We start from the raw sequence: 14240 nt of genomic DNA on the forward strand, positions 1-14240 counted from the left end.
TCTATGAAGGTCAGGGGTCGGTCTCCTGTGAGATCTGACAGGGTCTTCTGGCCCATTGGCGTGGTGGAGCCTAGGTAGTTGTTCTGGGATAATGCTCCTAAGAGTTAGCGGGTCGAGTCCCGGTGGGAAATCCGCATTATGTGTCAGGGGAAGCAGAGGTGAAGGGTACGGGGTTAGGCCGGCTCTGTCTGCTATACCGTGCCATACTTGTAGGGTATTCCCCACATCCCTCTTGAGCACAGACAACATCTGGGCAAAGTTTTCTTTCAAGAGGTCCGTGCTTTTTCGTGTGAGTCAAATGCCCAGATACCTGATGTTACGGTTACCCTTAGTCTTGCTGAGAGCTGGACCGCTTAGTAGTCTGGATTCCTATTGCTGGAGAGGGGAGAAGCTGCTTTCCATAGTATTCCATGCGAGTCCTGCAAATGTAGAATAATCCCACTAGCTATAGCACAGCTAGTATACCCTTCTGCCCACAAAACGAGTCAAGGCTGCGATTTGAGGGTCAAACAAGAACTGAGGACTGGGGTGCCCAGCCTGCTTTTTATTGTGGTCACATACAAAAGGGACACTCCCAGGGGGAGGCATAAAATCACCAATCACATGTTGGGTGCAACCCACATGTCCCCTCCCCTCAGATAAACAGTTAAAACAATTATGCCATACACATTTTCACCCAAGTTCTGGATGTACCCCAAAACCAGGGGGTACGCCTTTAAATCCTGCACCGCTGGATAGACCTCGTTCAGGGGAGCAACATATCCGAAAACTGGCTCGTTCGGATGAACGTTCGTACGGTAAAACTCCACGAACCCCTTGCCATCCATAGTTATCCCGGGGGTCGCTGTACTCCCCATGCGAAGAGTAATAGTCCTACCGAACGGTGGACCGTTCGGTAGGTCCAGCACGAAGTTATGCTATCCTGGAGGTCTCAGCGGTGTTCGCCTGTTTGCGTCTCCGTTTTCAGTTCCAGACGGTTGCTGGCAAACACCGCTGTTCGTACGTAAGATGGCCGCGAACACGTGCAAAGTCCCGAAATGGCGGCCACCTATACGTTTACACAAAGGATTCGTGCTGAACCATACGAACGGCTGCAAATAAGTCAGAAAGGTGCAAATAGCACTTAAAGGCACACAGTGAAATAAGGTTTTTGTAACAGTGCTCCCTTTTTGTGGAACAATCTGGCAGACACTGTCTGACCCCTTTTCGGGGCAGACTAAGGCTGTCCAGACCGCTGGTTATGCTGGGCTGAGGTCTGTTTGTCTGGACAACCCGTCGCGTTGCCATTCTGTTACCCACGTCTGTAGGTTATGGTAAAATTGAAGGGTTGCAACGATAAACTCCAACGTAATAGCCTGCCGTTATCGCCTGAGACCCGGTTTAGCCACACCAACGGGTTATGGTCGGTGACCAGAGTGAACTCTTGTCCATACAAATAGGGAGTCAATTTCTTTAATGCCCACACCAAATCCAAGCACTCCATTTCGACCGCTGCATAGCTGACTTCGCGGGGCAGGAGCTTCCGGCTGATGTAGGCAACTGGATGCTCCCCTCCGTCTTCGCCTACTTGGCTGAGGACGGCTCCCAGCCCGAACATGGAAGCGTCTGTATGGACGATAAAACGTTTGTTATGGGCTGGGGCCGCCAAGACAGGAGCGTTAATAAGAGCATTTTTGAGCGCCTGGAAAGCTTTTTCACAGTGGGGAGACCACAGGACCTGTCGAGGTAAGTTTTTCTTTGTCAGGTCAGTCAGGGGTTTGGCAAGTGTGCTGTAGTCCAGTACAAACCGTCTGTAGTACCCTGCCGTGCCCAGGAAGGCTAGGACCTGAGTCTTAGTGATGGGGGCAGCTTCTATCTTGGCCGGCTCTGGTCGCTGTTTCCCACACCCCACCCGGTGACCCAGGTACTGTACCTCTGCCATCCCAAAGTGGCATTTTTCTGGCTTCAGAGTCAGGCCAGCAGCCCGGATCTGATCCAGAACCATTCCTACGTGAGCTAAGTGGTCCTCCCAGGACTCACTGTGGATCGCTATGTCGTCCAGGTATGTGCAAGCAAAACTCTGGAAGCCATCCAGGAGTCTATCAACCAAGCGCTGGAATGTAGCTGGGGCATTCTTCATCCCAAACGGCATCACCTTAAACTGGTATAAGCCGAATGGGGTGACGAATGCCGACTTGGGGATAGCCTCCGGGGCCAGGGGAATCTGCCAGTAACCCTTGCAGAGGTCGATGGTGGTCAGGTAATTTCCCCTGGCTATACGATCAAGTAGCTCGTCTACCCTGGGCATAGCGTCCGTCACTGTCTTTTCATTGAGCCTCCGATAGTCTACGCAAAACCGGGTTGTCCCATCTTTCTTGGGCACCAGGACAACCGGGGAGGCCCATGGACTATCGGAGGGCTCAATTACCCTGAGTTGGAGCATCTCATCGATCTCCTTCTTCATTCCTGTCCTAACTGCCTCGGGGATTCGGTATGGAGCCTGGCGTAAGGGGGCTTGTCCCAGAGTATCTACCTGGTGGGTGGTTAAGGTAATGTACCCTGGCTTCTGGGAGAAAGTGAGGTTTTTAGACTGTAGGAGTTGGTTAAGCTGCTCCCTTTCAGTGGGGCTAAGTCGGTCTCCTATCTGAACCTGAGCTACGATATCTGTGGGGGGACTCTTTTCCAATAGGTCGGGAATGGGTAGACTGTCGGGGTCTTCCTGAGGGGGACAACATACGGCCGTTACGTTCTCGGGTCGCTCCAAATATTCTTTGAGCATATTTACATGGAACGTCTTCCTAAGATTGTTGTCGTGGCAGCTGGCTATTACATAAGTGGTGTCTCCCCGTTTCTCTACGATCTGGTAGGGGCCCTGCCAGGACGCCTGCAATTTGTCTGTCTTCACCGGCTTAAGTACTAGCACCTTTTGTCCTATGGTGAAGATTCTCCTTTGGGCCCCCCGATCGTACCATACCCTCTGTCTTCTCTGGGCCGACTTGAGGTTAGCCTGTACTGATTTGGCTAATTGCTCCATTCGGTCTCTGAGTTCCAGCACGTATGGCACAATGGGGACACCGTCAGTTTCCATCTCTCCCTCCCAGTGCTCCCAGATCAGGTTTAGGGGTCCCCGTACCTTTCTTCCGTAGAGCAACTCGAAGGGAGAGAACCCTGTCGTTTCCTGGGGCACCTCCCGATACGCAAATAGGAGGTGCGGCAGGAATCGTTCCCAGTCTCGGTATTCCTGAGTGAACGTCTTGAGCATTTGTTTGAGGGTCCCATTGAACCTCTCACAAAGTCATATATAGTAGAGGGTTGGTCCTATGATAGGTGACAGCGCAGGGGATAACCCTAAATAGATAAATACAAGAGGAGAGAGAGGAGGCTGTCTCTAGATAGTGTGTAAGAAAATAATTAAAAAAATATATGGTTTAATAAAGAAATGCTAAAGACACACACAATGACTGACGAAGTTGCTAGTCACTACTGTCTCAGTAATGGATACCTGAGGCAGACACGGTGGCTGCAACTAGACAAACTACGTGAAGGTGGGTACAAACGGGAAGACAATAGACAAAACGTAAATGGACAGAGACAGGGCAAGAACCACACTCCAATAGTAAATAGGTCCCCACAGCAGGAATGGTACAGTGCATACGATATTATTGCCCTATTCAGGTTAATTGGCAAGATCGTAAAGTATGGGTGCAGAGTAACTAAGATCTCAGACGAAAATCACAGTATGGCTACAATGTGCCAGAGATGCCCCTTATCTCAGGAAGAATAGGGGAAATCGTTAGTCAATACCGGGTAGTAGGTGGGAACTTAATTGTGGGTAGGTGCCCTATACAACATATAACAGTTTTTAACTTGTATCCTCACAGGGAAAGTAACGCTTGTAATCAACTCCGGCGTCCCTATATTAGTGGAGGATATAGTAATAGGTCCGCATCCTAGTATCAATTTAGTGAAGTACATATAACGAAGAATTGTGTCTGTATAAAAGTATCCAACCTAGGTGCTAGTGGTTCCAGTATAATCTGCACTGATATCCTCATCTGTGCCTTCAAGGGCACCTAGCTTCTCGTAAGGCTATGGTAGTGCTTAGATATACTGTGCCTACATAAGCACCTAAATAATGGTCGGAGTGAATGTAGCAGAGAAATCCTGTGCCTTCGTGGGCACCTACGTGGTTAGCAGAGCTGTGCTACCCGAAATCGGCTGTTCTAAACTGTGCCTATGATAAGCACCTAAATAATCAACAAGTTAACCAGAGATATCCTGTGCCTTCGTGGGCACCTAAATGGTTAGCAAAGCTCTGCTTCCTATTAGCGGCTATTCTAAGCTGTGCCTTCGTGGGCACCTAGCTCTAACCGTGGAGATAAACAAACTAGGATGCTGACTGGAACCTATGGTCAGAGTCCAATGATCCTCGGTGTAACCGAGCGCTAGTAGCTAAGGTACTGTGAAGATTAGCGTGTAAGGTCACACGAACAATCTTATAGAGTTGGTAACACCGGATCGATTATCGAGCCCCGACGCGCGTTTCACCAAACACAGGCTCTTCAGGGGGAACCGGCTTCCCGATTGAGGTGAGTTTAAATAAGCCGCCTATTTTCCTTATTGGACCAAAGAGTGTGACGTCATTGTCAGTAGTGAGAGGTACGGTGGCTCAACGCAGTCATTTAAAGTCAGACTGCGCTGACTAAATGCTGCCCCGTAATGTTCAACTAATATGTTCTAACAGTAACACCCAGAGTAATGCTGATTAGGTAGGGAAGGGGGGAATGGTACATCCTCAGAATTTGGGGGTAATGTACCCTGAATGATAACACTTGATGGTGACGATAATCTTAGATAGTGGAAGATATATATAATAGTTCCCCTCAGTGCAGGGACACAGATCTAAATAAGGAGAGGTCCCTCATACTATTTGCCAATTGGTTAAGTTTATGGCATAGTGGATCAGCAATACGGGTGATGTATATAGTAGTGATTAAAATACATAGTATATGGGTCACAAAGTTTTTGTGGTTGGTCATAAAGGAAGGTTATATCATTAAGGGTGTGTCTTAGTAAATAATTTTAGCTAAGAGGTATTCAAGTAGTGTACATGCAACATAAGTGCTAATACATCGTAGATAAGGTGTAGAGTGCTCGTCATCGGTGAATGAATGCGGTGTAATTAAATTCTTCATTCAGTCCCGATGGAGCCAACGTTTTAAAGAGATAGAACCACTTGGATTCTTTTTGTAGTAGTGTTTTATTAAAATTTCCTTTTCTTGGATTGGGCGATAGTTTTTCTATTGCCTGGAACTTGAGATTTTCAGGTTTGCCATCATGGAAATTCCTGATGTGTCTGGCCACTGGTGTAGGGTTAATGGTATTATCAATAGAATTGATATGTTGCAGGATCCTCCTGCGGAACTGTTGGAATGTCTTGCCGATATATTGTGTTCCACAGCTGCAAGTAATCAGATATACCACCCGGGTGGTGCTGCAGTTGACCAAGGCGTTAGTGGTTATGGTCATCTTAGATTGTGTCGATTGAACAGTCTTGGAGGGTGTGATGTACTGGCAGGCCTTGCAATGGCCGCATCTGTACGTCCCTTTGGTACTGGATAACCAGTTACCGGGTGAGGGTGATGGTGACAGGTGGCTGTGGACCAGACGGTCTTGTAGGTTGGTAGGTCTCCGTGCTGTAAGGGGTGGGTAGTTTGGTAGAATGTTTTTGAGGAATGGGTTGTGAAGCAAAATGGGCCAGTTAGTGTGAAGTATATTTGGCATTGTCCTCCAGCCTTGGTCAAAAGTCGCGACACATCTCGGGATTTTGGAATCCACTTTAGGTTTGGTCGTGGTGAGGCTCTGATGTCTATTGATTCTGCTGGCTCTTTGGAATGCCTGTTTAAGGATGCGGTTCGGATATCCCAGCTCTTTGAATCTAGATCTTAGCAGTTCGCATTCTCTATCATATGCCAAATCTTCAGAGCAGTTCCTTCTTGCCCGTAAATATTGGCTGAAAGGAATGGATGCTTTTAATTTGAAGGGATGATGACTTTTCCAGTGGAGAAGACTGTTGGTCGAGGTGGATTTGCGGAATAGTTCAGTTTGGATGGTGCCTGCTTCTGTAAGTATGATTTTCAGGTCTAAAAACACCAATTCGTGATCGTCGATCACGTGGGTGAGCTTAAGATTAATCTCATTGTCATTGAGGGTCTGTACGAACTCCTCAAAAGTGTGAGTGGGACCTGTCCAGAAGAGCAACAGATCGTCAATGTATCTGTGCCAGCTCAAAATATAACCGTGATACTGGCCAAATTTATCTGACATGACGATCTGTTGCTCCCACCATCCCAGAAAAAGGTTGGCGTATGTGGGTGCACAAGTAGTGCCCATAGCGGTCCCGGATGTTTGTAGGTAATACTGTCCATTAAAGGTGAAGTAGTTATGGGTCAGTATAAAGTTAAGTGCATTGATAAAAAACTTCTTTTGCGAGTCATTATAAGAAGTTTTTTCCAGAAAATGTTCACACGCTCTCAGACCCATATGGTGAGGTATGTTTGTATATAGGGCGACCACATCCAAACTGGCCAACATGGTGTATGGGGGGACTGTCATGTCTTGTAGAAGTTGCAACGTGGTTTTTGTGTCCTGTAGGTACGAGGGTAACGTAAGTACAATGGGATGTAAGATTTTTTCCATGTACTGGCTCATCTCTACAAAAAGATCCACGTGAGGAGTGTCTTCAAAGACACTCCTCACGTGGATCTTTTTGTAGAGATGTCCCTTAACCAATTTGAGATGACACCCTACCATGCCCCAATGCCCAACAATCTAAGTTCGCAAGAACGCCTAGCATTAAAAGAACATATGGATCGGGGGGAGTTGCAGCTCCCGGGTCAGCTTCGGCAGATCTTCTGCTTCCCGCACCAGAAAGGGGCCTGTCGGCGTGAAGATTTGTATGCCAGTTGAGAAAGTCCAGCGGTAACGGTGTTTGTTTGACTGTAGGATCCTTGTAAGTGGGCGCATGGCCCTGCGGTAGGCCAGTGTCGCTGGGGAGAGGTCTGGGAATAGTTGAATCAGTGCCCCGTTCAGATGTATCCGGTCCATCTCCCTGGCCCGTTGTAGGACCTCTTCCTTAAGTTGATAACTGTCCAGACAGCATATAATGTCCCTTGGGGGATCTTCTGGAGTCCCCTTAGGGCGGAGAGCTCTGTGTGCCCTAATTAACTCTATGGTGGAAGCCTCTGGTCTTCCGAGTATTTTGTTGAAGAGGCCTGTCAGGATCTCCTTCACTGATTCTGAATTTGTTGTGCTCTCAGGAATACCCCGTACTCTGATATTTTGTCTTTTGCCTCTGTTGTCGAGGTCTTCGATGTGGTAAGCCATCTGTCTGAGTTGGTCTGCCTGTTTAGTTATGGCGTCCGAGTTCGCCGTCTGCACTGATTGCACGTGGTCGGTGTCCGCCTCCAGTTGTGAGACTCTATGGTTGAGGCCTTGCAGGTCCTCCGTGATGGAGTGTTGCAGGGCTTTATTTGCCTCTCTGAAGTCTGATTTAGTCGGTAGGTTGCTGAGCATTTGCATCCATTCCGGAGGCATCGCTAGTGCGCCATGTGGGGCAGGCTCCCCTCCCCAGGTAGGTGTCGGAGTGAAGTCCGCGGCCTCTGAATCGTTGGAGGCCTGTGATGCAAGGTCGGCCGGCGTGGTTAGGTATTGCCTTATTGACGGAGCCGGGGACCCGCTCGGGGTGTCAGCAGACTTGGCGGCTTGTGTTGCCCTGTGTGATTTCCCCATTTCAGGATCCGACACGCAGCTCAGCGAGGAATTAAGCAGAGCCAGCGGGGAGCTCACCGTCTATGCTGCCATTTCGCTCGGCGTCCAGGCCACACACCCCCTACCAGGAGATTTTGAAGCAGACGAGGTTTATGGGGATGCTGACATCATTTTCCAGCAGGACTTGGCACCTGCCCACACTGCCAAAAGCACCAAAGCCTGGTTCCATGGCCGTGGGATTACTATGCTTGATTGGCCAGCAAACTCGCCTGACCTGAACCCCATAGAGAATCTATGGGGCATTGCCAAGAGAAAGATGAGACATGAGACCGAACAATGCAGAAGAGCTGAAGGCCACTATTGAAGCATCCTGGTCTTCCATAACACCTCAGCAGTGCCACAGGCTTCCATGCCACGCCGCATTGAGGCAGTAATTGCTGCAAAAGGGGCCCAAACCAAGTACTGAGTCCATATGCATGCTTATACTTTTCAGAGGTCCGATATTGTTCTATGTACACTCCTTGTTTTATTGATTGCATGTAATATTCTAATTTACAGAGATTGTGGATTTGGGGTTTTCATGAGCTGTAAGCCATAATCATCGCACTAATGACAAATCACGGCTTGAACTATCTTGCTTTGCATGTAATGCGTCTATCTCATATATTAGTTTCCCCTTTTACGTTGCATTACTGAAATAAATGAACTTTTACACGATATTCTAATTTTTCGAGTATCACTTGTAATTAAAGCATTTAGAAAATTCGGCAGACTAGATGGGCCGAATGGTTCTTATCTGCCGTCACATTCCATGTTTCTATGGATGGCATGTATGGTTTTTCGCTGTCCTCCATGACCGGATACTGGAGCATCATGGAAATGTTGCAAGACATGTAGGCGAAAGGATTCGTCAACATAGACCTACCCATAAGATAGTGGGAATCCTTCTGGGGAAATAGATAGATTAGTTGCAGTAGTCATCGTTTTAATGTCTTTTACTATAGTGGACATGATACCCAGGAAGTGTTGTGGGTTTTACACTGTTTATTCTTTTTTGTGTCTTGTTTAATCTGGGGCAAACATTCTTGAAAGGGCATCTGCTTTTTATTTGTAGACCCTGGACGCTAAGTGTTAAGACACTCACAGCTTAAATGGATGAAACCGCCGCTTAGCTGATCTTCCCCCTTTCAGAGACACAGGCTCTATTGCAGTAGACCGCCAAACTCCCGAATGGAGTGCAAGAGAATGCGGTAAATCCACGAACAAAGAATCAGCCGAACTCCTTCCACGGCTAAACAGGCAAAATAATTACTTCCAAGTAACAATCCCCCCAAACACGAGACCAAGCTCCATCTTGAGGGTAAAACAGAAATCTCCTTTAATGAGGGCTACCTGCCCGGTATTTATGCAGGTCTCCCACCTGGTGGACACTCCCCTAGGGGACCAGATGGAAGACTGGGACACATATCGTACAGTAGCCAATCACAGTGGCTCGGGTATAAACCCTCCCCTTTATACAAGTAAATCCCTCCTCTCTATCCTGGAGATAATTGGGAAGAAATACGGGCATACGGACAGGTAATTCCACGAATGGAGATAGAACAGACGAACCAGCAATAGTAGTTATACAGATGGATTATACAGATGGAGCCCGGCTGGTTACGCCCGCTATGAATGCATTAAGAGACCCATTTCCCCCCAGTAACTGGACGACACACGGTTCCAGGGGTACAACGTCTGACAATCTTTATTGGGGCACACAGCTTTTTATGCACAGACCCCCGCAAGGGGTTTCCATCCAATACAACACAATCCCAGGCAGGAGGGGGCTGGGTTGTAGAAAACCATCTCCCGCTCTGGGTGATACCACTAGCACACATGGACACACATGCAAACACAATCCATACAGGGGGTTAACTTTGGGGATCAGTGCCCCGGGAGGGAAGGGGTTACAGGATTGAAACTTATATCGCTAAATAGCCACGGGTCCCATCTGGGATCCCAGCAAAAAGTGGGGCGATCAGATGTACAGAGCCCGAGATATCAGCATCCAAAGTCTGGGGCTCGAGGCTCTGTACATCCCTGAAATTACTTCCTTGGTGTTGCTTGGTTTAGTCCGGCGAATTCTCGCCTAAACCAAGCAACAACCAATCGACTGAAAGGGCGTGAACCAAATCGCACCAATCAGCGCTCGGGAAGGAAGGGGTTTCGCCGCCATTGGTCACCGGCTACTTGCAGCGACCCGCAGCGCTCCCTCGGGCCGACCAACCAGGAGAATGGCGCGAACCCAGTTCGAATGGGCGCTCCTTCTCCCATTGGTCGGCACAGACTTCCACGCTGCCACCGGGGCCCTGTGACCGTGAGACCGACTTACTGCCCCAGGGATTCCCTGTTGGCACGCGTCCCTCTCTCCGGTGGATATCCCTCCACTGGTATCCACCTGAGAGTGCTTTCCTGGGCAGCCACGGGCCAAGCCTCATAGCTCCCAGGTAGGGGTGTAAGGAGTGATTACAAGGGACCGCAAGGGAACAAGCGGCGCGTGCTTCTCCTGGGTGGCCGCCGGTTCGTATTAGACATGTGCAATTCGTTTTGGGATATTCGGGTACTTCTCAAAGTTCCGAAATTGCCGAATTTCCGTAGTGTCGACCTTCCAAAGTGCTGAAGTGTCAAAGTGCCGAAGCACAGTATTGCCTAAGTATTACATTTTCGGTTCGGTTCAAGATTCCGAAATTCGGGACTTTGGCAATTCGTGACTTTGGAACTTCAGCATTTCTGGACTTCTCTTGCAGCCGCTAGGTAGATAACGCCCTAATTCCCACGGTATTAGGGAGTTATCTACTAAAAGGCTGAAAGACCTAAATTGGTCTTTCAGCCAAATGTACTAAGTAAAAATACAAAAAAGGTTTTTATCGTCAGTATATACTGTTATAGGGTGAGTTGTACCCTCTAGGAGATGCCTCCATTTCTCCACGGCTCGTTTTATAGCTAGTAGCCCCTACTCACTATACCACGAGTAGGGGCATGTCTATTAAACAGTGAGCAAAAAACTGTTAAAAACTGCTTTTTAAACTGAGCGGCAGGTGGGGGCCCTTAATTAGAATAAGGCTGGGATCTAATGTCCTGCCCCTGACCCCCACCCCTAAACGGTGGGTTGGGCCCTAAATAATAATTTAAACCCCCCCAGGTCCCCAAACCCCTAGTCACTCATAACTCTCTGATTGGTTACTTTCAATCCACCAGAGTGTTGTTATGAGTCAAATTACACAGCGTGGGAAAATTCCAAAGAACTTTCCTACGCTGTGTAAAATGACACAGAGCACTCTGATTGGTGGATTTCAAACCAACCAATCAGAGTGCTGTGACAGGTAAATGAGGAGACTTACCTGTCAGTCTCTTCATTTACCTGTCAGAGCACTCTGATTGGATGGCTTAAACCAACACCAGAGTGCTCTGAGCCTAATTGCAGGGCGGGGCAATGCTTTATAAGCCTTCCCCTGTCCTTCAGAGCTCAGTCTGCGCGGTGCCCTCCATGGGTGAAGAGGGTTATTTTTTTTTTGGGGGGGGGGGGAGGCGCAAAAAATATATATATATTTTTTTACAGGTACTTAGTTAATGGTCCCCCCTCATTATTTTTAGGGTGATGGGGGTAGGCAGGGGTTATTTTTTGGGGGGAGGGGGGGTGACTAGGGGTTTGGGGACCCCTAGTCAACTGTGGGGGTTTAATTATTATTTAGGGCCCCCACCCGCCGCTCAGGGGTGGGGGCCAGGGGGGAGGACATTAGGTCCCCCCCATTATATTACTTTAGGGCCCCCACCCGCCGCTCAGGGGTGGGCATTTTTTTTTTAACAGTGAGCAGCCACTGGCTTGAGTTGTACCCTCTAGGAGATGCCTCCATTCCTCCAGGGCTCGTTTTATAGCTAGTAGCTCTTTGTCACCGACATTGTGTTAGCCTTTTAGAGTAAAAGATAACAGGAAGGATGCAGGGTATCGGTCTCTTCATCCCTTTGAGAAAGGATTGCTCCGGTAATCGTATCAAAAGCGCCGACCTTGAGATATAAGGGCATATGCTGTTTGGGTATACGCAGTATAGGGGAAGTGGTGGAATTTATCAAAGGCGGTTTGAGTCTGGTGATTCCAATGCCATTTTATGTCTTTCTTGGTGAGGTTTGTGAGCGGTTGTACACTATGAGAAAGATTACGTATGAAACGTCTGTTGAAATTGGCGAAACCCACAAACCGTTGTACTTGTTTCTTAGTTTGGGGTTCTGGCCATCTCAACTTTGCCAGGCCAGAGGATGAATCCCAGGAACTCTACACAAATTGTTTCAAAAATACATTTCTCTATCTTTGCACATAACTTGTGTTTCAGTACTTCCAGGACATGGTAACGATGCAGGGGTAGGTCAGGAGAAAAGATCAAAATGTCATCAAGATATATTATGACATACTGATCCAGGAGGTCTCTAAAGATGTCATGAAGGAAATGTTGGAACAAGGCAGGGGCACTGCAGAGGCCAAATGGCAGAACTGTGGGAGCGTGAGGTAGGTGAGTGTGGGAGTGAGGTCATGATAAATGTAGGTGTGAAATTCTCTGCCTAAAAAGGTTTATTTATCAGATTTTTTTTATCATGTTTTTTTCTTTAACTAGCTTACTGCTGTTTTGGTAAATCTGAATATTAAAAGGTTAATATGTTGGGTAATAAGGATGAATCTGCCATTTTGGAAATGAGAAATATTTTCCCTCTTATTTTTGTAGATAGAAAACAGATGGAAAACCCAATTTGAGATATTTACTTTCAGATGCACAGCACCCAGTAATACCAATACACCAAAGGCTGAATGTTATGTATTGGAGTCTTTTTGCAGCCTGCAATACAATAGAAATGTTTTGACTTAAACTCTACAATTAGCCTTCTCCACAATTCTTAGTTTAATGAGAGAATCCAAAGACAAATTGTCCCTGCAGGTCCATGGACTCCAATCTGTATCCAGCGTGTTGTCATAGATCACATTTGCTGTCACTAACTCACAGGAGAACAGACTTTTTTTTTATCAACTTTATTCAACTACTTGTGCTTACAACTTGCTTATTTTAGCCTTTTTGCAATTTGGTTTTCAGTTCACATCAATTCAGTTTTGTGAATAAACTCTATTTAAAATGCACACTCTAATCTGCTATCTAGGGCTCAGTGCAAGTTTGCTCGGGATAATAACACTACACTGTTGAACCCCTTCATTACCAAAATTGAGTATAAATGTTTTTATTGTACATGTATTTTGCAGAATGAAATTTAGTCCATAAAGGTTCACTCACTCAGATTTATAATCTAGGAACAATTATCAGCCTGGAGAGTAGCTGAACATATCTGCAAACCCCCTGATTTCAAACACTAAAAAAAGTTTCAGTGGGTCATACCATTCCTACAGTCAGGGAGGGGAGGAGTGGCTCTACTATTTCAGAGTCAGCATTATATTAGTGCTCTCCAGAGATTGATAAAGATTGCTAGGGCAATTTAAAAAAACAAAAAACAAAAAAAAAAACCAACTTTATTTTAGAATTGTATAATTACGTCTAGTAAAGCCTTTAGTGTCTGTACAAATACCTGTAAGCTGGCCAATGATTAGTTCATATGTTTTGTCTCATCTACAGTATGTGAGAAAACTTGCATCTTTCACCCTGTGTGAAATATTGCACAATAAAGAACATTGTACACTGTCTACAGATTTTTGTTTTTTATAAAGGGTGAACGAATATGTGTAAAAAATGTGTAAATTTACATAATTGTCATGTTTAGGTTTGTCTGCAAAACAATCTATTCACAACTGCTGTGATCTGTATATACTAGTTATGGATCTCTTGCTTTAAATACATTCTATATCAAAGTGCCGAAGTGCTCGGTAGTGAAGGGGTTATCCTTGTCAGTGCCAGCCACAAGCAGTGTGTTCAGTGCTTCGTTTATTATTCACAGTTTTGTACTTATTCAGTTCGTGTGCCCAGTTTTAAAAGTGGTGAATAACATGCGTTTTCAAAAGCGCACTGAGTGGTGTAGCACAGCAAGGCACTACAATACAAGTCCTCACAATGGATAGGGTAACAGACGGCAAAACAAAACAACAGCCAAACAGCTAGTAGAGCAAAGGTATTTTCTCCCTAGATCTGGGAGCTACAATAAATAGATATATTCTCTGTGCAAAAAGTGACAAACTTTGGAATGTTTTGGGTCAATAGTTGAAAATGTCAGTATCCACTTAGAAATCAGTAATGGCTGATAGGGCAAGCCACCAGAAAAACATGGCATAGCAGCTTCTTTACCATGTGCTTCTGTCTTTCTTATGGTCAGCTTTGTGCTGCATTGTGGGAAGTAGGCTTAGTTACTGATGTATAAAGTGTCTACAACGCATGTCACATCTCAGTCTCAGCAAGCAGGCTGTCACCAAGGCTGGAGGCCAAGAGAACCCGATGAAATGCAGGACCTTAAAAAGATAAACA

At 46.6% G+C, this 14240-nt stretch overlaps 1 protein-coding gene across 3 annotated transcripts in view; it reads right to left on the bottom strand.

The window, feature by feature from the left end:
- The window catches only part of LRRC73 (leucine rich repeat containing 73), a 347986-nt gene that overhangs the window by 316285 nt on the left and 17461 nt on the right, over positions 1 to 14240 (bottom strand). For 2 of the 3 annotated variants that reach the window (XM_063444185.1, XM_063444184.1), the window contains one exon: positions 12939 to 14224. In XM_063444185.1, the coding sequence (XP_063300255.1) occupies positions 14154 to 14224 (71 nt within the window). In that variant the 3' untranslated portion in view covers positions 12939 to 14153. Of the gene's footprint in view, positions 1 to 12938; positions 14225 to 14240 lie in introns of those variants that run through there. The other variant, XR_010086638.1, reaches the window with a different exon arrangement.

Source organism: Pelobates fuscus, chromosome 2, assembly GCF_036172605.1.
Source record: "Pelobates fuscus isolate aPelFus1 chromosome 2, aPelFus1.pri, whole genome shotgun sequence".
In the NCBI taxonomy this organism is placed as follows: domain Eukaryota; kingdom Metazoa; phylum Chordata; class Amphibia; order Anura; family Pelobatidae; genus Pelobates; species Pelobates fuscus.